General features: G+C 40.7%; 1 protein-coding gene across 2 annotated transcripts in view; it reads left to right on the forward strand.

Moving 5' to 3' along the window:
* Positions 1-25856, forward strand: part of LOC134791448 (uncharacterized) — a 53354-nt gene that overhangs the window by 6341 nt on the left and 21157 nt on the right. For both annotated transcript variants that reach the window (XM_063762469.1, XM_063762470.1), the window contains exon 2: positions 23952-24086. In XM_063762469.1, the coding sequence (XP_063618539.1) occupies positions 24035-24086 (52 nt within the window). In that variant the 5' untranslated portion in view covers positions 23952-24034. The remainder of the gene's footprint in view (positions 1-23951; positions 24087-25856) is intronic.

Here is a 25856-nt window from a genome sequence, read left to right on the forward strand (position 1 = left end):
CATGTGTAATTTTGTGTATTATTCATATAGCAGAATTCTCACAAAAGTCGACCAATGAAAAAACTTTTCCTCCATTTCTCTCGCGTGGGAGAAATTAATGGGACCATTGCGAGAGTTGGAATGTGATTAGAGGGCCGTTGTTGGGTCAATCAGCACTCGCAACTTCATTTATTTACGAAATCAGTTTCACAATTCCTTTTCATGTTGTTATTTTAATTACAGAGCGTAGAGAGTCCAAGTATACAGGGTGACCAAAAAATAATAATTGCTCAGTATAATTCCAAACCTCCCTGGCAACGGGAATGTAGTTATAAAGTGTAAGTGTAAGTGTTGTATAAAGTTATGTACTTACTGAGTATAATTGCATGAATTCTATAGTAATTTTAATTGTATTTTTTTCTTAATTACTCGTAATGCATGTTAATTATAAGATGTAATAATGTTTTGAAAAGATGTGTCCCGCCGAGTTTGTTGCCGGTCCCATATTGGGATACCCTCCTCCAATTGAGGGGGGATTTAAATCTTCTCGGGGCAGAGGTGTACGGTTGGAGCCGGTAAAGGTTTATTTGACGTTCATAAGCGCATTGTAATATGCCTACTTGAATAAACTATTTTTTATCTTTTTTATTTTTTTAATTTTTTTGCCACCCTGTATACATATTATAAATATACATGCCTTACAGTCTTTCTCTGGCTAACCAGATAATGGGTCCAGAGAGGAAAATGGGAACTACGTTTGTATTGACAGCGGTTATCAACTATTCTCTTAACACTGCACGTACCTACTGATAAATTAAAATTTACCTATACTAAATTAAGATGTACTGGTTCAGACTTAAAACCCTGGCCTGCATTTATTTGTCACAACGTAGTCCTAATTAATTCCCTGGCATACCTAATTCGTTTTAACTTTCGAGTACGAGTATATGGCTACGTCTATCTTACGTTGAGTTTAATTCACGTGAATTGAAATGTTGTAGTATAATTGTACTAAGCGCCACTTGTACGATCACACTAACCCGGGGTTAACCGGTTAAACCTAGAGTTACCATGGTTACCAGTACAATTTGACACTGGGTTAACGGTTTATCCGCTTAACCCCGGGTTAGTGGGATGGTGCAAGTGGCGCTAAGGAAGATTAATAATTCCCGGAAATTTGGTCTCATACGCAGTATAGCTCAAACTACAGTTACAAACCCATGAAGATACAGCTACAAAACTAAAAAACGAAGCGTATGAAATGTATACAGAATACCGGGTGTGCAAGCAATTAACCCCCTATGCGGGCAAGGATTCTTTCGCTATGCATTGTTACATCGTTAGAGTAAATTAGTTACAACTTAGATCCTGTCTGTAGGTAGTTAAAGTTTATGGGTTAGGACAATTCTACAAATGCGTTTAGCTACCTAATATGTACCTATATTAAAATATATGTGATGTTATTGTTCTAATTAAAATTTAGAAGCGACACAAAATTCACAGACCAAACATCAACAAAAGGATCTACTTACTACTATTTTTACGTTTAATGATATTTTATTGTGGGACACAACACAAGCCTACCGACTGAACTGAACTACGATGTCATTGACAAACACTTTGTGTTTTGGTGCAACCGGCTTTTGAAATAACCTATAAAATGTTATAAATTGTTTCATAGTAGTTAGAAATTCTTAATTTAGGAGGCATATTCACATCAATACTCAATACACACATAATAATAATAATAATAAGCCCGCAGGGCAGCTTGTGGCGAGCTGTTGGGAAGTAACGACCCCACGGACCCGAGTGCTCCCGAGAGTAGGTCAGGGTCTCCGTCTCCGGCGTGTCTTCGTCGGTCGGAGTGGACCCCAAGGGGACCCGCAGGACTCTCAGCTCTGGCTTGCCTTAATTGGCCGTCCAGAGAGGAGTCGTTAGAGCTATATGCTCCAGGGGTGGAAGTGAAAGATGCATAAGACGCGAGTTGGCACAGTGGCTGCTAACAGCCACTGGGTAGAAAGCGGCGCACACCTCTCGACACCCCTGAGCCGCTCACACCGATGTTGCTCCTGGTCGTCTTCGCGACGGCAGTTTCAGGGGCCCATCTAGTGCGCGGCAAGTCACCACCTGCCTCGATAACTTGTGTGAACATTGTTATGGCAGGTGTCCGTACGTCTTTGTAATAACCCAGTCTCATAGTCCACCCAAACTTCAATCCATAGACCGGTATACTGTTCTCTTTTTCTACAATAGTCCCAATGCCTGCTGAGACCGGTTCATGGGTGTCTATTGTAGCACCTGTGAACGGGTTCCAGCAGGCGTTCTACATGACATAAAAACTCTCCAAGGGGCCTCTACGTGTTGGATCTGTGTCCCCACGCAAGCCTATCAAAAAGCCGGGATTATAGGCCCGTGATATCCAAGGAGATACAAATAATAATAAGCCCGCAGGGCAGCTTGTGGCGAGCTGTTGGGGAGTAACGACCCCACGGACCCGAGTGCTCCCGAGAGTCGGTCAGGGTCTCCGTCTCCGGCGTGTCTTCGTCGGTCGGAGTGGACCCCAAGGGGACCTGCAGGACTCTCAGCTCTGGCTTGCCTTCATTGGCCGTCCAGAGAGGAGTCGCTAGAGCTATATGCTCCAGGGGTGGAAGTGTTAAAGGGCATAACGCCGCGAGTAACTTCGGAGAAAGCGCAGCACCACCTCTCGACACCCCTGAGCCGCTCACGCCGGTGTTGCGCCTGGCCGTCTTTACGATGGCGCATCAGGTGCCCATCTAACGAGTGGCGAGTCATCGCCTGCCTCGATAACTTGTGTAAGCAATGTTATGGCAGGTGTCCGGACTTCTTTGCAATAGCCCAGTCTTTTTTCCACCCAAACTTAAACCATAGACCAGTACTCTGTCCATATTCTTTACAATAGCTTCCAACGCCTGCTGAAACCGGTTCACGGGTATCTATTGATGTACCCGTGAATGGGTTCCAGCAGGCGTTCTACATGACATCAAATCTCTCCAAACGGCCTCTACGTGTTGGATCCATATCCCCACGCACGCCTTATAAATGACCGGGCTCGAAAGACCCGAGAGTTTTAAAACGGAGATATAATAATAATAAGCCCCCAGGGCAGCTTGTGGCGAGCTGAATGGGAAGTGACGTCCCTTGGGTCCCATTACCCCCGAGAGTCGGTCAGGCCCGTCTCTCCGGCTTGCCTTAATTGGCCGGCTGGAGTGAACACTGAACAGGGGCCGCAGGACTCTCACCTCTGGCTTGCCTTAAGACGATAGGTAGGCCCAATGCCCTTGAGCGTCTGGGTGGAGCTAAGCGCTCTGTACCCGCACCACCCGCTTACCCCGCTCACTGCGATCGTACGTGAATTTTGTATCGCTGCACCGCCACGAGGTTCAAAGAATAAGATACAGCCCAGAGGCGCGCAGTTGGCGCTATACTCGTATAATCTTTTGTTTGCAGATATTTTGTTGTTTGAGTATAAGTAGATCATGCATTTAATGGAGGTCGTAAATTACATTTCACGATTAATACGACTCGCGTCCGGCTTAATACGCCAAATCAAATTATATTATTACTATACACCGTGTTTTTATTGAATTCCGTTAACTTCGGGGTATGGTTAAGTACGTTTAAGAAAACGAAATGGCATAGTTAATTAAAAAAAAAATTTTGTTTTGCTTTTTAAAAAAATATTTAAGTTTAAAAATTAATTAAATGTAGCATGTAGCGTTGTTGTAACACGGGCATTACATTTAACTCAAGTAAATAATTGAAATCTGTGACATCAATGTCATTTCGAACATTGATCGACCGAGATTGTATTTTTAAGTTTAGTAGCAAATATATGAACTCATTCTAAACACTAATCAATATGTAAACCGGCCCTAAGGCAAGTGTACATGCTTGTAGAGGCCTTATATAGGCCTTATATTGTAGAGGCCTTAAATTGATTATCTCCAAAATGGAGTTAATTAGAATATCGGTGTCTTTGAGAAAGTTACTTGATTTAAGCTCAGGAATGCACCCTTGAAATTAACGGAAATAAAAAAAACCGGGCAAGTGCGAGTCGGACTCGCGCACGAAGGGTTCCGTACCATAATGAAAAAAAAAACGAAAAAAAAATGCAAAAAGAAACGGTCACCCATCCAAGTACTGACCACGCCCGACGTTGCTTAACTTTGGTCAAAAATCACGTTTGTTGTATGGGAGCCCCATTTAAATCTTTATTTCATTCTGTTTTTAGTTTTTAGGGCCGCAGAGGTAAAGGCAGGCCCAAGCTCAGATGGTTGGATGGCGTATACCAGGACATCAGGATCTTAGGAGTGAAAAGTTGGAGAAGGAAGGCCACAAACAGATCGGACTGGAGAGACTTGCTTGACCAGGCTAAGGCCCACCCGCGGCTGTAATGCCTCAGATGATGATGATGATTTAGTATTTGTTGTTATATCTAGTTATGTCTAGCTATCACGGTTCGTGAGATACAGCCTGGTGACAGACAGACGGACGGACGGACGGACGGACGAACGGACAGCGAAGTCTTAGTAATAAGGTCCCGTTTTACCTTTTGGGTACGGAACCCTAAATAATAGGGTGTGTTATATTATATTACTTACCCATCCCGTTACGCACCGTGCACGTTTGTGTAATTGACATAACCGTCGTATTAGTAGAGTGTCATTCTATAAAACTTTCTAACTATGTAATCAAACTTGATGAATGAATGAATTTACTAGTAACTTTTGTTTACATAAGTAGTTAGCAAGTTCCATAGAATGATACTCTATGCAATACACCGTTAGCCAACATTTTTTAATATGTTTATTACCTACCTTAGGTTTTTTGTTTTGTCTAATATCTAAAATTATCTTTTATCGGATCCTTATCGGCGTAAGAATGCGACGCCATCACCATCTGTTTGACCGTTATGGACCACGGAGTGCAAGCTATCGCTCCCATATTTATTTGCAGTCAGTTACTCCACGACTTTCTAGCTGAGCCTATCGTGGTAGCTTTGAACGAGGAGGTTATATATGATTTCTTTCGGGACACACATTTTACCACTTTGGATGTGTCTCTCGCGCAAACTATTCAGTTTAGAAAAAAAAAATATTAGAAACCTCAATATCATTTTTGAAGACCTATCCATAGATACCCCACACGTATGGGTTTGATGAAAAAAAAAATTGAGTTTCAGTTCTAAGTATGGGGAACCCCCAAAATTTATTGTTTTTTTTCTATTTTTGTGTGAAAATCTTCATGCGGTTCACAGAATACATTACCAAGTTTCAACAGTATATATAGTTCTTAGTTTCGGAAAAAAGTGGCTGTGACATACGGACGGACAGACAGACAGACAGACAGACAGACATGACGAATCCGTAAGTGTTCCGTTTTTTTGCCATTTGGCTACGGAACCCTAAAAACATTTCTCGAAAGAAGATATTTAATATTTATAATATTTACACATGGCCGGGATATCCCTATTATATGCCTGCCGAGTATGATATTAAACACACAGCAAAGAAATTATATTTTATGAACGTAAGGCCGGTAAATGTTATCGCGATTGATATAATATGTATGTATACTTACTTTTCTCAAAAAATGCGTGGAAATACTTATAAAAGTTCAAATAAGGACGGGACGTAATGACAATATTTCCACGCATGTTTGAGAAAACTTAATTTACTTAATAAACTAACATCATTTTAATAGGTAACAATCCTGAAAATGTAATAGTTTCTGAATCAAACTATATAGTATATACCTACAACATAAGTTGCCAATGTTGATCAATTACATAATAATTATTTTTTAGGAATCGAACTTTATTAAAAACGTTAAATTTTAATGGCAATATGTCGGCGCATGTTCGAAAACATTTTTTATAAATTTCAAAAGAAGGTTTTTCAAACATAAGTGGAAATATTGTGATTAGGTTTGTAATAATAGGCTGCAAAACACCGTGTTGCGCGCGCTAAAGTGCGTCACAACCAAATCAACTTTCTGCAGTTATTTAATCTTTGGCCACAATAACTCCAACTTTATTGCACTTGGGCTCAGCACAAGCATGCAGAATACAAGGAAGGCATGGAGCGACGAGCGACACAGCCTCCTCGTCTCAAAGCTAGCACACGACTGCCGGCCACGCCTTTTTCGAGCTACGAAATGTTGAAAAATATTCGATTTCTTAAAAAAAAAATGATTAATTAACATTATTTTACGTTGCATTTGTAGTGTTGGTTAATACATTTATTTTAGTTTAAAAATAACTTTAATCTAATAAACCGTTTAGTAGATATAGGCAAAGTTAGTCGCAAAACGGCCTCTCGTAATGTTCCTTTTTTCGAAAAATTATAAGTCACAGGATAAAAGTCAAACGTTACAAATGTTGTCCATAAAACGTGGATTCATATATATTTTTTTCATTTTTTTTTGTTGAACTGTTAAGAAGATATATACTCTAGAAAGTAAGAGTTTACGGCCAAAAACGGCGCGTAGCGCCTTAACCGGCCGTCCAGAGTGGGGTGTCAGAGCTATATGCTCGCAGGGTGGAAGTGAAATATGCATAAGACGCGAGTTGGCACAGTGGCTGCTTACAGCCACTGGGTAGAAAGCGGTGCACACCTCTCCACACCCTGAGCCGCTCACACAATGTTGTCCCCTTGTCGCTCCGTGCGAGCGGCCGTTTTCGGGGACCCATATTGTGAGTTGGCGAGTCACCACCTGGCCCATTTTTTTTTCGTGTTTTTAACATATGATCAGGGCAGGTGCCATAGTCCCGGTTACTAGTCCACTAGCAACTCAACTCAATAGCCCGGTTTCTTTTGGTACCTTTTTCTTACAATAGTCCTACACTAAGCTGGGCTTGTCCTTGGGTGCACTACTATAGTGCAAACAGGGATAATCGTCGGTTGGTGTCACATTACATTTAGAGTAAATTGTCTTATTACAAGGGGCTTCTACGTGTTGGCTTCGGCCCCACGTACGCCTTCCAAATGTCCGGGACCCCATAGTCCCGAGAATTTGTAAAAGACATAATAATAATGATAATAAGCTCGTAGGGCAGCTTGTGGCGAGCTGTTGGTGAGTAACGACCCCACGGACCCGAGTGCTCCCGAGGGTCGGTCAGGGTCTCCGTCTCCGGCGTGTCTTCGTCGGTCAGAGAGGACCCCAAGGGGACCCGCAGGACTTTCAGCTCTGGCTTGCCTTCATTGGCCGTCCAGAGAGGAGTCGCTAGAGCTATATGCTCCAAGGGTGGAAGTGTTAAAGGGCATAACGCCGCGAGTAACTTCGGAGAAAGCGCAGCATCACCTCTCGACACCCCTGAGCCGCTCACGCCGGTGTTGCGCCTGGCCGTCTTTACGATGGCGCATCAGGTGCCCATCTAACGAGTGTCGAGTCACCGCCTGCCTCGATAACACTGTATAACACAATGTTATGGCAGGTGTCCGGAACTCTTAGCAATAGCCCAGACTTATTTTCCACCCAAATTTAAACCATAGACCAGGACTCTTTCCATTTTTCTATAATAGCTCCCAATGCCTGCTGAAATCGGTTTACGTGTATGTATTTATGTACCCGTGAATGGGTTCCAGCAGGCATTCTACATGACATCAAAGCTCTCCAAACGGCCTCTACGTGTTGGATCTATATCCCCACGCACGCCTTATAAATGACCGGGCTTAAAAACCCGAGAGTTTGTAACGGAGATACAAATAATAATAGTAATAATTCCTACAAGGCCCTCACGGGACCCGATGTGGACCTGCTCGCGTAGGTGAACTGGTGAACGATTCGGGGACCTCTTCGGAGAAACCGAGGGTTTTGCCTGTGCAATTGCAGACGAAGTGATGATGACGAACAACTATCGGAAATATATCCTGAAGGACGGTACGGTCGACATTTGTCGGGCATGCCGCCGTCCCGGAGAGTCACTCAGGCATATCATTTCCGGTTGTTCTCATCTTGCTAACGGCGAGTACTTGCACAGACATAATCTCGTAGCCAGGATTATTCACCAGCAACTTGCTCTTCTATAAACTAGCAAAAAGCAGAGCTTTGTAAGGGCTCGCGGAGGTTTTCTACCTTAACGTACCTAACCGGTAGGTACGCCTGTCTGTTACAGCTTTTACTTTGTCCTTTAAAAACGTGTCCAGACGACAAAATCAAATTGCCAATATCATCCACACGTAATATACAATTTCATAAGTGCATTACATCCTACACGGTCGCCCAGTACTTTTTGTAAGGAACCCAACTGGCTTTCCTACATAATGTTGGGTCAGCGAGCCAATGTTCTTGAATTTATTTTTGCGTCCACTCCACACAATTGCTCGAAAAACTATCCCGTCTGGACACCTACTGGCGGTAATCACGCTGCTCCGCACATAAACTAACACACACAGTTCCACTAGGTACAGCCAGGGTCCAGCATCAGCTCTATCTTGGGTACTGCTCTTCCAAGTTCTCATTAAGACGTGTCAGATGACCAAAACAGCGTGTGCCTATGTTGCACCAAACCTGAGTTCCACTAGGTACAGCCAGGGTTTAGCATCAGCTCTATCTTGGGTACTAATCTCCTAAGTGCTCATCAAGACGAGTCGGATGGCCAAAACAGCGTGTGCCTATGTTGCAACAAACCTGAGTTCCACTAGGTACTGCCAGGGTTCAGCATGAGTTCTATCTTGGGTACTGTTCTCCCAAGTGCTCATCATGACGAGTCGGATGTCCAAAATAGCGTGTGTCTATGTTGCATCAAACCTGATCGAGTTCCACTAGGTTCAGCTAGGGTTTAGCATCAGCTCTATCTTGGGTACTACTTTCCTAAGTTCTCATCAAGACGAGTTGCATGACCAAAACAGCGTGTGCCTATGTTGTATAAAACCCGAGCTCCATTAGGCACTGTCAGGGTTCAGCATCAGCTATCTTGGGTACTGAAAGTACTGATCTACCCAGTGATCATCATGACGAGTCGGATATCCAAAACAGCGTGTGTCTATGTATGTTACATCAAACCCCAGCTCCACTAGGTACTGCCAGGGTTCGGCATCGGCTCTATCTTGGGTACTACTCTCCTAAGTGCTCATCAAGATGAGTCGGATGACCAAACCATAATGTGCCTTTGTTACACCAAACCTGAGTTCCACTAGGTACTGCCAGGGTACTGGGTCATTTTGCTGAACTGCACGCCGACGTTTCGATTGGCGTGCAGTTCCCATACAAGTTGCAGTCGGGTTGTAGTCCGTCTGTATCGGCCCTAAGTCACTGAAGTTTGTATTAATTATGCTTATCTTTATTTATAATTTTCGCAGTTCCAAGCAATAGTAACACTAAAGGCGCCATTCATTAATTACGTAAGACAATTTTTGCCAGCTTTTGACTCCCTCCCTCCCCTATGTAAGAAATAATAAGAATAGGCTGACCCCGTCCAGCCACCAATATAATTTATTTTCAAAAAAATATTTTTATGAATGTTTATTTGGACCTGTACAAAGGTACTTGAGCTCGTTTAAGCTAACTCTGCACCGTGTTTGATAGCATAGAGTGTGGAAGTATTATTTTAAACGTCATAATTTCATAGAAATTAAAAAAAAATATCGCATCTTTGTGATCTTACTTAAGAACTATGAAAACTCCCACCCCCTTGTAAGAAAAAATAAGATATGTTCGACCCCCCTCCCCCCAAAATCGTCTTACGTAATAAATGAATGGCGACAAAACTGTAACTGCAAATACCCGATTTAAGTTTGCTAACACAACATGACTGATCATCACATCGTCAGCGTCACAAAACATACGAGTAAATTGACCTCCGCAGTAAATATACAGCAAGATTGATTGTTCTAGTAGGTATTCACAAAAACTTAATTGCTAAAATGGGAATCAAACCAAGTGAAGCGAGGTGGGTTGAATCCAAAATTGTACCCACTTTGGTATTCATCGTTGTTAATGGCGTAAGCGCCATCGACATTATTGAACTTGAAAACACCACATAGGTATCGTATTGTCTGAATACCCACAACACAAGCCTTCTTAAGTAGTCAATTTGTATAAGAATGTCCAATATTGATTTATTTATTTATTACTAACGCCATCTGTTAGAGAAAGAAATAATTAACATTAGCACGAATGTTAATTCATCATTTTGCCAACAGATGTCGCTAGTAGTAATACAAAGTGTTATTACTTTATTTTATTTTTTTAGGTTTATAAAATGATATTTTTATGTTTGATAACACATCTAGACATGAATTTAAATTACTATGTTAAATTTCAAACCTAACAGTGCAGTAGTTTTTCCGTAAAGTGTACCACAAGAATGCATAGTTCGTCGATTAGTGATAGGGCTCGCTTCGCTCGCCCTAATAAATAAATAAATAAATATTAGGGAACATCTTACACAGATCAACCTAGCCCCAAACTAAGCAAAGCTTGTACTATGGGTGCTAGGCAACGATATACATACTTATATACATAAATACATACTTATATACAAAGATTACAACCATGACTCAGGAACAAATATCTGTGTTATCACACAAATAAATGCCCTTACTGGGATTCGAACCCAGGACCATCGGCTTCGCAGGCAGAGTCACTACCCACTAGGCCAGACCGGTCGTCAAATGGCCTTGTGGACCGCGAAGTACCGTACTACAAGTACTCACCTGCGCCTGTTCTCGAGAATGGTCGTGCCACGCTCTATTGGGATCGATCTATCATCACTGACAGGACTATTGTAGCCAATAAGCCTGATATTGTGATAATAGATCGTTCGCAACGTCGGGCCGTGCTCGTTGACATCACCATCCCCCATGATGAGAATCTCGTGAAGGCCGAGAAGGACAAGTCCAGTAAGTACCTAGACTTGGCTCACGAGATAACCGCCATGTGGGATGTTGATTCGACGATCATTGTCCCGATAGTCGTTTCAGTGAACGGTTTAATAGCGAAGAGTCTCGACCAACATCTTGAGAGACTTTCGCTAGGTGGTTGGATCAAGGGACAGATGCAGAAGGCGGTGATCTTGGACACGGCGCGGATAGTCCGCCGGTTCCTCTCTCTGCAGCCCTGACCACCGGTAGCTTGGGCCTTGCCCCGCTGCTGGCGGCACCCTAGGTTAGGTTTTTTATAATGTGTTTATATGTATTTTTTATTGTTTTGTAAGTTTTTTTATATTTTACTGTTATATTCATATTATAAAAACCTAGCCTAAGACGAATGATGAATAAAGAAAATAATAATTCAGCCTATATCCGTCCCGCTGCTGGGCACAGGCGTCCTCTCATGCGCGAGAGGGCTTGGGCTATAGTCCCCACGCTAGCCCAATGCGGATTGGGGACTTCACATACACCTTTGAATTTCTTTGCAGATGTATGCAGGTTTCCTCACGATGTTTTCCTTCGCCGAAAAGCTAGTGGTAAATATCAAATGACATAAGTTCCGAAAAACTCATTGGTACGAGCCAGGATTAGATCCCGCGACCTCCGGATTGTAAGTCCGACGTCATATCCACTCGGCCACCACCGCTTTTATAATACACACATATGACAACCTAAGGGAGTCCCACTTGCATGATGTATTATTGATTTAGCACAAGATGGACGGACAGAGATTGGAATGATATCTGAAACACATAATCGTAACAGATCTTATTTGAAAGAGCCTTGTAATATATTTGTACTGGAAACTAAATATGAATATAATTCCAATCTCTTAAAGCCACGAATAAAAATACAGCAGAAATCGCAACGGGCATGCACTTCAGCGGCGAGAATTTTCAAAAGACAACACTCTTTTCGCCTGACCGCCATCCGTCGCTAGGGAGGCGGAATATCTATTCTGTAGTTAGTTCGCATTTCATATTAAGTGAAGGTGAACAGTGAGTTCAATAAATATTAAATTCATAGTTGTTATATGTCGACCATAATATTATAAATGGTAATTTTCTGAATTGAAAAAAAAAACAATCAGAGAAAAATAATAGCAGTAATAAGTGTAATAGACGGCACGGCAAGCACTACAACTATTCGTAACGTATCTCGCGAGGCACTCGGCGAACCGAAAATGTCGCCCATAAATTGAAGTAGATGGTTATGAGGTCGCCAGTGCGTGCCGCCTATTGTAGTCCCAGTACTCCCGTCTATTCATCATAATGTCGCGAATTTTAATGCCCTAACTCATGTTTTGTTTCTTTCTTTTGCGACAGTAGTTTCGGCATTTTCCATTGCTTTTCTTTACGATATAATTGATTGATGGTGTTCAAGACTCGCCGGAAAATGAATAGACTATATTTAGCACAAAACAAACGTAAAAATTTATTGCAGAAACTACAAAGGTTTAAGTTCCTACATTTCGTTTCCACTGAGGGTTCACTGTGATATAGTTTATGGTCGTTGTCTTGCAACTCAATCAAGTTACAAGTTGCGCAAAATTTAAATATGCCTTTGTGTGTAATTTTTTGTAGCATGCAATTTTTCTATCTACATATCGATGTTCACTCATTATTTAAACTAATTGTGTGCACAAATAATACACGCACACACAGTGCGACAACAGGGCAATACTTTGGAGTGGCTATGAGGTTGTCGAGAGTTGAGTCTGCGGTAGCCAGATCCCGGTAATTCGTTCAGCAGGACGCCGGCGGCGTTATGACATTTTACACTTCCAACCTGGAGCATAGGTCCCGCTCTTGCGACTCCACTCTGGCCGGCCGGTGAAGGCAAGTGCAGAGGCGAGGGCCAGATGAAAGTGCCCTCTGGAATAGGGGTCCGCGGTGTCGCCACTCACCGTCAGCTCGCCACAAGCTGCCCCCGCGGGGTTATTATTATTATATTCCTAATCAAATCACTAATCCTTATACGCGGAGTATGTAGTTAAGCGAGTAAGGTGGAATGCGAATCTGTCAGCTTGAGAATTACATTACATCGGTAATAACAAATTCTCGGGATAACGTTAGAATCCCGCTTGTTGTTTGCGGATAAGAGACCCGTGTCGGGTCGCGACCCGCGTCATTGCTTTTCATAACACTGCGCAGGTTATACAGAATACAGATACTGCACGCCCAACAAGCAGAATATTTACGTTCCCTATTTCTAAATGCAGGACGATTCATTAAAGCTGACGCGGTATTTAACCTGTACGGTTACCATCAGTTTTTCACTGACATAAACGCCGTCGAGAACGTAATTTACTTTCTATACATCCCGTTTGCACTAATATGCGAGTGCGAGCGAGATGTATAGAAAGTAAATTACGTTCTCGACGGCGTTTATGTCAGTGACAAACTGATGGTAACCGTACTGAAATGTCAACACTTTCAAAATTTAACTGCGTGAAGTGTATTTAGTTTTACAAGTTATAAGTAAGTACTTAATTAACATCTTTATTGTGTGTCCAATCTGCCATTAAAAAAACATTTCCTGATAAAACATAAAGGTAGAAAGTGTGTAGGTGTACCTTTTGTACCTACACCGGGAATCCATAATTAACAAAGCCAATTTCAAAGTTTTTTTAATGGCGTGTCTGTTTTACCTTGTATAATATTGAATCTGTACCGCCGCGCTCCAACGGATCCAACAAATGAACTGCACCCTTCCAATAACCATTAAATATGAACCACCTGTTGTACTCTTATTTTCAGAACAAAATCGCACCCTCGACGCGTATAATCGAAATAGAATTTCTTACTTCGCGGCAATGTGAATATTTTGAATGGTTTTGGACCATACTTTAATGCTTTGTAATACCTAATTACTTAAATAAATCATTTGTATGTGGTCCTGGAGACAATTAAAAAAGTTTAAAATAGCAACTAAGGGTTTCTTAACACAGTAAAAAACGTGAGGTGACTTTTGAAAATTACTGAAAATAGAAAGGGAAAGAAGTTGGGACACCGTTTACGATATGAAGATTACATAAAGATCATTATAGAAGGGAAAGTTGAAACAAAAGCGAAGAGATAAGCCAAAAAAACTTACATACTTAGACCAATACGATAATCCATACACGAAGACCCGTTTTCATAGTTCTTGAGCATATCTATGCTAATACTTACTAAATATTAGCTTTAAATATACCTCCACCAATTGACAACTGCCAGACTCCTGGATTGGATTCAGTAATAAGGATACAGCAAACTAACTAAATAAGTATCAAATTTCGTTGCCTTATTAGGTATCATGTACAATTGAATGAATACGTACATCTATAGCTGCCATAAAGCTATTTGCAAGTCTTGTTTGACTAACTGCCCGATTCGAACTTTAAGATACGTCAATTAATAGATCTAGAAACGATATGCATTTGATGTGTCATCGTCAAAAGTGACGTTTTTATTTGAAGAAACGTCACATTTGACACTGACATATCTAATCGATATCGTTTCTAGATCTATTAATTGGCGTATCTTAAAGTTCGAATCGGGCTGTAAGGAGCGCTATGTTGCAAGTTAACGTGCTTAGTAATTTTGCTATCCCGGATAAATTTAGCTGCCCTTTGCCGACTTGAAGTTAACAAAGCCTCGAGCGATAACTGAAAACAACTTCTCTGAGCGGCAGTTTAACCAAAACAACGTTCTCATTAAGATAATTAAATATCTCTGCTTGTTATTCATTCTATCTATTTATTTACAGGATGCAGGATTTATAATATTTATAAGTTACTAGCTTTGTAAATATGCATATGTGACCCAAATGACAATTCAATAGAATAATATATAGTAATATTGAGCTGACGCAATGGTAGAGCCAGGAGCAGGAGGGTTGAGCTCATGTGATTCATTTACTTTACGCCCCTTAAAGCTTAATAAGGGGCGTAAAGTACAGTTAGTAAACTCAGTGATTGTAGTGTCCCTTTTTTCCTTACTGACCTATTTAATTAAAACGCCAGTAAGAATTTAAAAGCTGTACCTACATTTTTTTTCTGGACCATCAATCACTCTGGAGCCGTAATATAGATTGTTGTGAAAGTAATGACTTCGGCATTTAACTCGCCACTCGAGTAATTAATTATCACCAAAAACGTTTAAGCTCAACACAATTTAGTAAGTACCATATTTATGTGAACTGTTAATTAAATTATACAATCAGATTAACCAGTAGTTGAGCGGGTTTATTTGAACACGCTCTTGTTCTCTAAACGACAAAGCTGTCACCATTTCGAACCCGTCATCTTATTAGCCACTATACCTATTTATGCTCGTAGGTACTGTTTTGGTTTTATTGACTTGATTGAGTGGGACATGATAAAACTACGACTATATTCTAAATAACTAATTGTGAAATTCACCATCGACATTGACGGGACAGACGAGGTCATAGGTATATACGAGTATACGCAATATGGACGTATACTATACCGGGTGGGGCCTATTATATAACAGGAGCAAAAAATTTAACTGTAGGCTGTACTCCTCGACTGTCTCGTACCTTAACAAAACTTAATCGTTGTATTCTCCCGGTCTGTAAGTATAGTCACGATTTGATTTCGGTACTAAATGTTAGTTAGTACCTAGGTACTAAGCAGCTGGCTGGTATGCAATGCATGAAATTTAATTTAATTAGAAAGCTGTTTTTGTCGTCGCGTCTAGAATCTGACCGTCACGTCCAACATGAGATTAAACCACATGGACTGGTTTATCAGGACCTAATCAAATAGATACCAATTAGATCGTGCCGCCCGCAATATAAAGCGGTCAGATCGCGCTATCGGAAAAGGCTATATGTGGTATTATCTATGAAAAGGGACCTTATTGTCGATGGCGCTTACGACACTAACATCGATGAGCACTAAACGTAGTAGTTTAAAATTGGTGATTCTGGCCCATTTTAGTTATTTTGATTTCCAATTTAGCAATTAAGTTTCTTTGATTACCACCACCATATTTACAGACTTTTACAAGGATTTCATGCATTATTTTCTAGTATGTATAAGTCCTTGAACTACGTTATTGCTTGTCAGAAACACGACGGCTCATTATTTTCTCGATAGAATCTTAAGTTGAAAACATGCCTAACACTGTCTTTATTTCCTTATGTTAGAAGTACTAGGACGAAAATGTATATGAAACTTACTTCAGTCGATAGCTTTTAAGTAAATCTTCATTATTGCTTGTCCTTTTATTGATACGTTAATTTTTTCATTCATCATTTGATGAATTCAACATTTTGCCTACTAAATTACACCCTACGCGGCAATACCTTGCGCCTATTCCTCACGCCAGTACGCCCGTGACCACTGTCAGTGTCGGACCTGTGCTAGTTTAGCGGACGTTTCATAAAATGGGTAATCACAGTATAAATATGCAAATATGTTATACACACAATGTTTTTCAACATACTTACGAAGAAAAGCAAAATAATCTTAAATACGGTGACATTTCAGACATTCGTCCGTCATATTGTCATTTTATAACAAGTTGGGCAGCAAAGGCACACACCCATCTAACCAATCCGGAATTCAGTCACGATTGATAAATTGTGTAAACATATTTTAAAAGGCTATAAAATTAATCAAATTGAATAATTTAGACTGGTCACATTTTTGTAAAAATCGATTTCTACTGGCAAAACATATTACTTTTTGGCAACCGGGTTTTTTAACCTAATTAGACCCCGCTGAATCCGAATTTGCCGGTTGCTTGATAGAATTCTTGACTGGAAGTGAGATATGTGATATTAAAGGTCCCTTTTTTTAGTTTTTCGTAAATAACTCGTAAACGGTGGCCAATATAAAAAAAATGAACTAATAATCTACACAAAATTTTCAATAAAAAAGATTCAGTACATTTTTAGCAGGGATCAATATTTAAAAAGATAATAAAGAGGGAAAGTTAATTATAATAAATTCTAAGGTTCCTTGTTTTTATTTTTTCGTTAATAATTTGAAAAGTATGACTCATAGCAAAAACAAATCTTACACATAAATCATCATCATCATCATCATCTCAGCCATAAGACGTCCACTGCTGAACATAGGCCTCCCCCTTGGACCTCCATACGTGCCGGTTGGAAGCGACCCGCATCCAGCGTCTTCCGGCGACCTTAACAAGATCGTCTGTCCATCTTGTGGGTGGACGTCCTACGCTGCGCTTGCTAGTCCGTGGTCTCTACTCGAGCACATTTCGACCCCATCGGCCATCTTCTCTGCGTGCAATGTGGCCTGCCCATTGCCACTTCAGCTTGCTAACCCGGTGGGCTATGTCGGTGACTTTAGTTCGTCTACGGATCTCTTAATTTCTGATTCGATCACGTAGAGAAACTCCGAGCATAGCCCTCTCCATAGCTCGTTGAGCGACTTTGAGTTTTGAGATGAGGCCGGTAGTGAAAGACCACGTTTCGGAGCCGTAAGTCATCACTGGTAACACACATTGATTAAAGACTTTCGTCTTGAGGCACTGAGGTATGTCGGACGAAAAGACATTACGTAGTTTCCCGAATGCTGCCCAACCGAGTTGGATACGGCGGTTGACCTCTTTCTCGAAGTTGGACCTACCTAATTGGACTACTTGTCCTAGGTAGATGTACGAGTCAACAACTTCGAGTACCGAGTTCCCAACAGAGACTGGGATGGGCACAACATTGGCATTTGACATAAGTTTCGTCTTGTCCATGTTCATTTTCAAGCCCACCCGTTGTGAAACTCGGTTGAGGTCATCGAGCATCATGCTGAGTTCCTCCATCGACTTTGCCATGACTACGATATCGTCGGCAAACCGAAGGTGAGTGATGTATTCGCCGTTGATGTTGATGCCAAGTCCTTCCCATTCCAGGAGCTTGAAGGAGTCTTCCATTACGGCAGTAAACAGTTTCGGAGAGATAACGTCTCCCTGCCTTACGCCTCTTTGCAATGGAATCGCCCTCGTGCTCTGCTCCTGTACTCGGACCGACATGGTGGCGTTATTATACAAACACTTCAACACTTCGATGTACCGAACTACCGATAGTCAATATGGCATCGCTGAAGAGACAAGCACCGCCCATGTTTCCACCGAATCGAAGGCTTTCTCATAGTCCACAAACGCTAAGCATAATGGCAAGTTATACTCTTCGGTCTTCTGTATAACTTGCAGCAGCGTATGGATGTGGTCTATGGTACTATAGCCTTTTCGGAAACCGGCTTGTTCGGGAGGCTGGAAGTCATCAAGTCTGTGTTCGAGACGGTTCGTGATGACCCTTGAAAACAGCTTATAGACATGGCTCAGAAGCGTGATGGGTCTGTAGTTCTTCAATAGGTTGTTATCACCTTTTTTGAAGAACAACACCACCTCGCCTCTATTCCATGTTTCAGGCGTTAACGTTATGCCCTCGGACAAGGCGGAATTAAAGAGCTTCTGGAGGACTTTAAGTACCGGTGTTCCACCCGCTCTCAGAAGCTCTGAAGTGATTTCGTCTTTGCCCGGCGCCTTGTTGTTCTTAAGCTGCTTCAGGGCCATCCTAATCTCGTACAGACTGATGTCCGGGATATCTTCGGTATAATGTCGGGACAGCTTGGCTCTTGGACCTCCTACCAAGCTGTCAACGGGCTTTGCGATCGAAGTGTATAACTGTCCATAGAACCTCTCGATCTCACCTAAAACCTCCGCTTTGCTCGACGCTATGCTGCCATCTTCCCGTTTCAGCTTTGTCAGCTGGCTTTGCCCAATAGACCCTTGCTTTGCTTGCGTTGCTTTGTCCTTTGCGAACACTTTGGAGCCTTGGTTTCGCTCAATAGTCTCTTTAATACGGTTAGTATTAAAGAGACGCAGATCATGTCGCAAGGACTTAGATATACGTCTATTGAGCTGCCTATATGACTCCGCGTCATCGGGAGACTGCAACTGTAGCGAGCGTCGTTCAGCCATGAGGTTTAAGGTTTGCTCGGTCAATTTCTGAGGTCTATCTTTACGGCGGGGTCTAAAAAACTTAGACCCTACTGTGTGGACAGTTTCCACTAGCCCGTCGTTGATTTCGTCCACTGAAGCCAAGTTCTCTAGGCAAGCAAAGCGGTTAGAGAGCTCGAGTTGAAAGCTTTCGGGGTTTTGAACATGGGCTCGAGTAGGTCGGAGCGTAGACTTCATCAGGCTGGACCTTTCAAGTTTAATATTGATATTCAGTGTGCCTCTTACGATTCGGTGATCACTACCGGTCTTTACCCTGTTGATCACACATAAATAATAAACATAAAATTTCCTACAAGAAACATGTAGGGGGCTGTCCATAAATTACGTCATCGATTTTTGACAATTTTGGACCCCCCCCCCCCCCTATAATCATCCAAAAATCATGCTTCAAATGACCCCATTTCCTCCTACTTCATGCTACCGTCATCCGATGTCCAGACCCCCCCCCCCCCCCCCTAATTTGAAATGACGTAATTTATGAATAGCCCCTAGAACACTTTTCGCTAGGATCAATATTTAAAAAGACAAAGCAGCCGGTAAGTTAATTACAATCAATTTTAAAGTCCCTTTTTAGTTTTTTGTAAATAACTCGTAAACGGTGTCCCATAGCAAAATAGGTTTTATGAATAAATAATCTACATAAAAATTCCTGCAAAAAACATCTGAACACTTTTCTCTAGGATCAATATTTAAAACGATATTAAAGGAAGAAAGTTCATTACAATCAATTCACATGTCACTTTTTTTAGTTTTTAGGGTCCCGTACCTCAAAAGGAAAAAACGGAACCCTTATAGGATCACTCGTGCGACTGTCTGTCTGTCTGTCCGTCTGTCACAGCCCATTTTCTTCAAAAGTACTGGACCAATTAAGTTGAAATTTGGTACACACATGTAAATTCGTGACCCAAAGACGGACATCTTACGTAAACAAATGAATTTTAAACATGGAGGCCACTTTTTAGCCAAGGGGTTACGTTTACGTTAAGTTAACATTAAATTAAGAACCTATTTTGCTATGGGCCACCGTTTACGAGTCATTTACGAAAAACTTAAAATAGGGACCTGGAAATTGATTATAATTAACTTACCCCCTTTAATACCTCATTAAATATTGATCGTAGCGAAAAAGTGTACAAAACCTTTTTTGTGGACAATTTTATGTTCAATATTTACGTATAATATTTTTTACAACTGCCCCCGTTGCAACCGTTTACGAGTTATTTACGAAAAAAAAGCGACCTGTGAACTGAATGTGATTAACTTTCTTCCTTTAATATCGTTTTAAATATGGATCCTAGAGAAAAGTGTTCAGATGTTTTTTGCAGAAATTTTTATGGAGATTATTTATTCATAAAAACCTATTGTGCTATGGGACACCGTTTACGAGTTATTTACAAAAAACTAAAAAGGGACTTTAAAATTGATTATAATTGACTTACCGGATGCTTTGTCTTTTTAAATATTGATCCTAGCGAAAAGTGTTCTACATGTTTCTTGTAGGAAATTTTATGTTTATTATTTGTGTAAAATTTGTTTTTGCTATGAGTCATACTTTTCAAATTATTAACGAAAAAATAAAAACAAGGAACCTTAGAATTTATTATAATTAACTTTCCCTCTTTATTATCTTTTTAAATATTGATCCCTGCTAAAAATGTACTAAATCTTTTTTTATTGAAAATGTTGTGTCGATTATTAACGTTTAACATTTTTTTTATATTGGCCACCGTTTACGAGTTATTTACGAAAAACTAAAAAAAGAGACCTTCAAAAATTGATTATAATTAACTTTCCCGCCTTAATATCTTTTTGAATATTGATCCTAGCGAACAATTGTACGGAATCTTTCTTGTAGGCAATTTTATGCAGGTTACTTATGTTTAAGAAAATTTTTGCTATGCGCCACCGTTTAAGAGTTATTTACGAAAAACTAAAAAAAAGGGACCTTTAATATCAACTATCTCACTTCTAGTCAAGAATTCGATCAATCAACCGGCAATTTCGGATTCAGCGGGGTCTAATTAGGTTAAAAAACCCGGTTGCCCGGTTAATATGTTTTGCCAGTCGAAATCGATTTTTACAAAAACATGATCAGTCAAGTATACACTCATATTGTATACATATAATTAATAATTATTTAGGTACACTCACCGACCTCACCGTCTTACCTACCATTTTTAGGGTTCCCTACCCAAAGGGTAAAACGGAACCCTATTAGTAAGACTCCGCTGTCCGTCCGTTCGTCCGTCCGTCTGTCAGCAGGCTGTATCTCACGAACCGTGATAGCTAGACAGTTGAAATTTTCACAGATGATGTATTTCTGTTGCCGCTATAACAACAAATACTAAAAAGTACGGAACCCTCGGTGGGCTCAGTGGGCGAGTCCGACTCGCGCTTGTCCGGTTTTTAATTTCATTAAGTACTCATCAAAATTCGAATTTACTAATAAATCTTTTTCAATATTAATTGCCGAACTAAAAATCCCGGAACTGACGATTCAGAATACCGATGTCGTCAGAATAAGGACGTAGACGTGCTGCGCGGGAATGGTGCGGTGCGCCGCGCGGGGCGCCCGCCTGCCCGTTCTACCACTCGTCTGCTTCACCCCCTTGAAAACGTAAAACTCGAGTATAAGAGCGCCTTAAATATTCTATACACTTTTTCGCTAGGATCAATCTTCTTCTCCTTCAACCTAGCGTTTTAGCTAAGCGTCCGGTCTTCAGCATCCTCTGGTGTGAGTAGATTTTAAGTAGATTACTTATGTATCAGAACATTTTTTGGTACAGGCCACCGTTTACGAGTTATTTACAAAAAATATTAACAATTGATCATATTTAACTTTTTACCTTAAATATTTTTTTAAATACTGATCCTAGCGAAAAAGTGTATAGAATATTTAATGTAGACAATTTTACGCAGATTACTTATGTATCAGAACATTTTTGCTACAGGTCACCGTTTACGAGTTATTTATAAAAAACTACAAAGGGACCTTTAAACCCGATGACTGATAAGTTCATCAGCGTCACATAACATAAATTGACCTCCGCATTGGATAGACAGCAACATTGAATGTTCCAGTAATCAAAGAAACTTAATTGCTAAATTGGAAATCAAAATGACTAAACTGGGCCAGAATCCCCAATTTTAAACTACTACGTTTTGTGCTCATCGATGTTAGTGTCGTAAGCGCCATCGACAATAAGGTCCCTTTTCATAGATAATACCACATATTATTGTGGGGTTATTTTCAGTTCGTATTAATTCCGATTTAAGCCAGAAGCAAAAATGAAAAATAAATACCTAAATAAATAATAAGAGACAATATTACACAGATTAACCTAGCCGCAAACCCCAAAACTTGTAAAGTCAGAATCAGAATAGATACTGACGGCCAAAGTGTCCAAATATATCGTAACGCATCTTTGTTACCATAGATATAAGGATGTGCGTTAAAAATATGTATACATACACCAAAAAAATTGTACATATATGTAATACCAAGTAATACTAAAATATATTTTTAAGGAATGTATGATATATGTATGATTATAAAATCCGGTATTTAATGGGGTCACTTCCATACTTTCAAGTAGATCAACTCCGTGTTGCAGTCAATTGCTCTAACATAAAAACTTACATTTAAATTCGATTAAATCTGCATTTGTGTACAAGTATTGAGTTAAGTACAGAGAGTACTCACAAAACGAATTTAATCTGTCTGTCTCAACGGACAGCCGCTGCGGTCCGCTCGCCCGGCTGTATCATCAAATAAAAGCATTCTTGCCAAAACGACAACAGCAGTGCGATTGGGGCCGAAACGAAACTAACAATCCCACAATCTGGCTGCATTTCACAATTTTAGAATTTAGAATCGCGTTTAAATTTCACTTAGGGTTGTTTCACACGTACCACAACCACACCACGTCGCAGCGTTAAAATGCGGTCAAGCAGTGGTTACGTGTGAACATACAAAATATGCGCCCGACCACGTGTTGTGGTTGTGGTGTGGTTGTGGTTACGTGTGAATTGTACTATTCATTAAACATACAAAATATGCGCCCGACCACGTGTTGTGGTTGTGGTGTGGTTGTGGTTGTCGTGTGGTTGTGGTACGTGTGAAACAACCCTAATATTTACATGCATGCATTTCACATATATTTACATTAGGTATAGTACATATGCAGCATACAAATTTTTGCGACACGATTTTAGAATCGCGCTGTAATACATTTTTTTTTGTCGCATGTGCGCGCACCGACATATAAACACATACGTTGCATTTCTGCGACAAAATTATCGCACGACAAATAATCGTAGTGCGCGCTTGGCCGTACACAACATCCAGGCAGCGACGACTTATCTTCTGGTGTTTAAGTTTTTAGCGTTGTCTATTTGAACATGGCGCGTGGCAGTGGTCTGTTGATTACTGCGGGAAGTTTCTCTAACATTCTTATCTAAATTAGTAAATTAACACATTTAATGAAGAGGACGCTCGGGACGCTGGATGCTGCCAAGTTTCATTTACGATTCACTTACATGTAAACATGTTGTTCGACAATATTTACGACGACGTTTACTTAAGGCTTGCGCAGTTTAGGGGGAGTCCGAAAGACTTGCCCAGGTGGGAGACTGACATGCCTATTCGGATTTCGAGATAATCACAAGCTCTTGAGACGATTTAGAGATCAACTAGATCTACATTAGATATCGACTAGATGTGACTTGGATATCTAAGTCATAACTTGTCGAAATCGTTCAAGAGGACCTCCAGAATCGCGGAAACGTCAAATTTGACATATCTATCTTACAAATATCTTTAAATTATCCGTATCGTAACTTGTTGAAGTCTAGTAGAAATCTAATTCATTTCCCGAATCGAGCCGTGAAAATGAGAACTGAGAGACCTGGGCAAGTCTCCCGGATTCACCTTAATACATATGTAAATGTAACAATTTAGATAGGAACAAATATGGATTAAGTATTGATTACATTTTAACGGGACACATTGGAACGGAATATTATTTTTGTTTTATGAATATTGGCATGACGTGACTTGACTGTAATTTATGTTTTACAGGCAGGGGCAAGAAGTCGCGGCGTGCGCGCGCCATGGTCGCGCGGACGCGATGACGCGCACTGCCCGCGGCATGCCCCGCTGACATGGCATTCAGCCGCTTCGCGCTACTGACGTTGGCTACTCTTGCAGCTATCGGTAACCTTCTTTAGGGCTCATTTAGACGATGCGAGAACTCGCATGCGAGTTTCATTACACTGCGGGTTTTGATCGGTCGGTTGAATTGGACGTAACCAACAGTCCGCAATGTAACTAAAATCGCACACGAGTTCGCGCGCCGTCTAAATCAGCCCTTAGTCTCTTTGCGTCACACCAGGTTGTAGAAAAATGAACACAGTAATTTCAATTTAAAAAAAAGGTACATGTAGCCAAATAATTTTAATAATTTACTTCTCAGAAAGTTAGTTGTTTTATTGATACTTTGGTAGTCGGGTAAAACCGCAGGTGAAAGTAGTTTGTGTTTAACTACTTTAATTATGAAAGCTGCTGTTCACACATCATCCAATCTTTTTATCACGTCACTATCAGCATTGTTTCGTAGGCGCGATGACGATTTGTTATATATGTGTACATACATATACGTTCTGAAATGATGATACGTTCCATAAGTTGGTACGAATAATAGGGGGAGTCCGGGAGACTTGCCCAGGTGGGAGACTTGAACCATTTTATCAAAAAGGTGCCAAAATCAAATTATTCAATTTATCAGAACTCCAATATCACCTAACGATACCTATCCGGACATGATATATGTATGCTAAATAATAAATATTTTGATTTCGACACTTTTCTTTATATAATGGGTCAAGTCTCCCACCTGGGCAAGTGTCCCGGATTCACCCTACTACCTCTTCACTCTATTATGATTGCAGCGAAAGCTCACACAACACCCGGTCACCTTTTTATAATAACTCTGCATTCTTTACAAGTCATCATCTCGGCATTGTACAGGGCGACTATAATGGACTATGTGCGGCGGACATATTATAGAATGTATTTTGTCATTGTCCTGTGGTGATTGTGATGTGACCTCTAGCGCTCTGGAACGCAATCACTCCGCTCAGCTATGAAGTAAATGGAAATAGGTATTTGGGTTTTCTCCAGCTCCAACATTTTTTATAAAATCTAAAATGCGGAAATGTAGATATTTATAAGAGAAATATGATCTAGCCTTGTCACCGTAGGTTGATGAGATCAGTTCTGGGGTGGTGTCGGCGTATGAAAGCATAATTAAATCGGTGCATGTGATGCGATGCATAATGCACGTTGATATCAATCAGTCGTTCTGAACTTCTGCTGTCAAGTTCGATTCCATTTCTCTCCACCAAGTCCCTAGTATTACTTGACCTCGAGATAGACCACAACTAGGCGTAATCAGGGATGATACTTTAACTAGACTGCCTGAGGCTGTTTTAGAAAAGCGTTGGAAATGCAAGACCTGACATTACCGCGTTAACGACTCTCATAGCTCTTTGTAACGCTCTTCAATCACTCACCGACACATACGAATGAAATGCGTTTCCGCGACTGCATTAAATCGCGTTCGCGGTACTAAATACGGTTCGGAACGGTTTTTACCGTTTTGCCCATAACTTGGATATAGTCCGATATTTTTTTTAAACTTAGAAAATCCAAAAGCAAGTTAAGCATGAAAATTAAGTAAAATCGTGATTAATTCGATCTTAATACATTTCTACAAAAATAAACTATGTTTTCTCAATCGTTTCGAGTGTAACGTGATCAAGGTATCGAAGTTCCCTACTGTTAGTTATCGTTAGCTAGTATCTTCTTTTTTGTTTAGTGTTTTTTATACCTTGTCCAGAAAAGAAACCTCCTATACCTGTAAATCTTAAAAGAACCGGGCAAGTGCGAGTCGAACTCGCCCACCGAGGGTTCCGTACAAATATA

This window comes from Cydia splendana, chromosome 6 (genome assembly GCF_910591565.1).
Source record: "Cydia splendana chromosome 6, ilCydSple1.2, whole genome shotgun sequence".
Lineage (NCBI taxonomy): Eukaryota > Metazoa > Arthropoda > Insecta > Lepidoptera > Tortricidae > Cydia > Cydia splendana.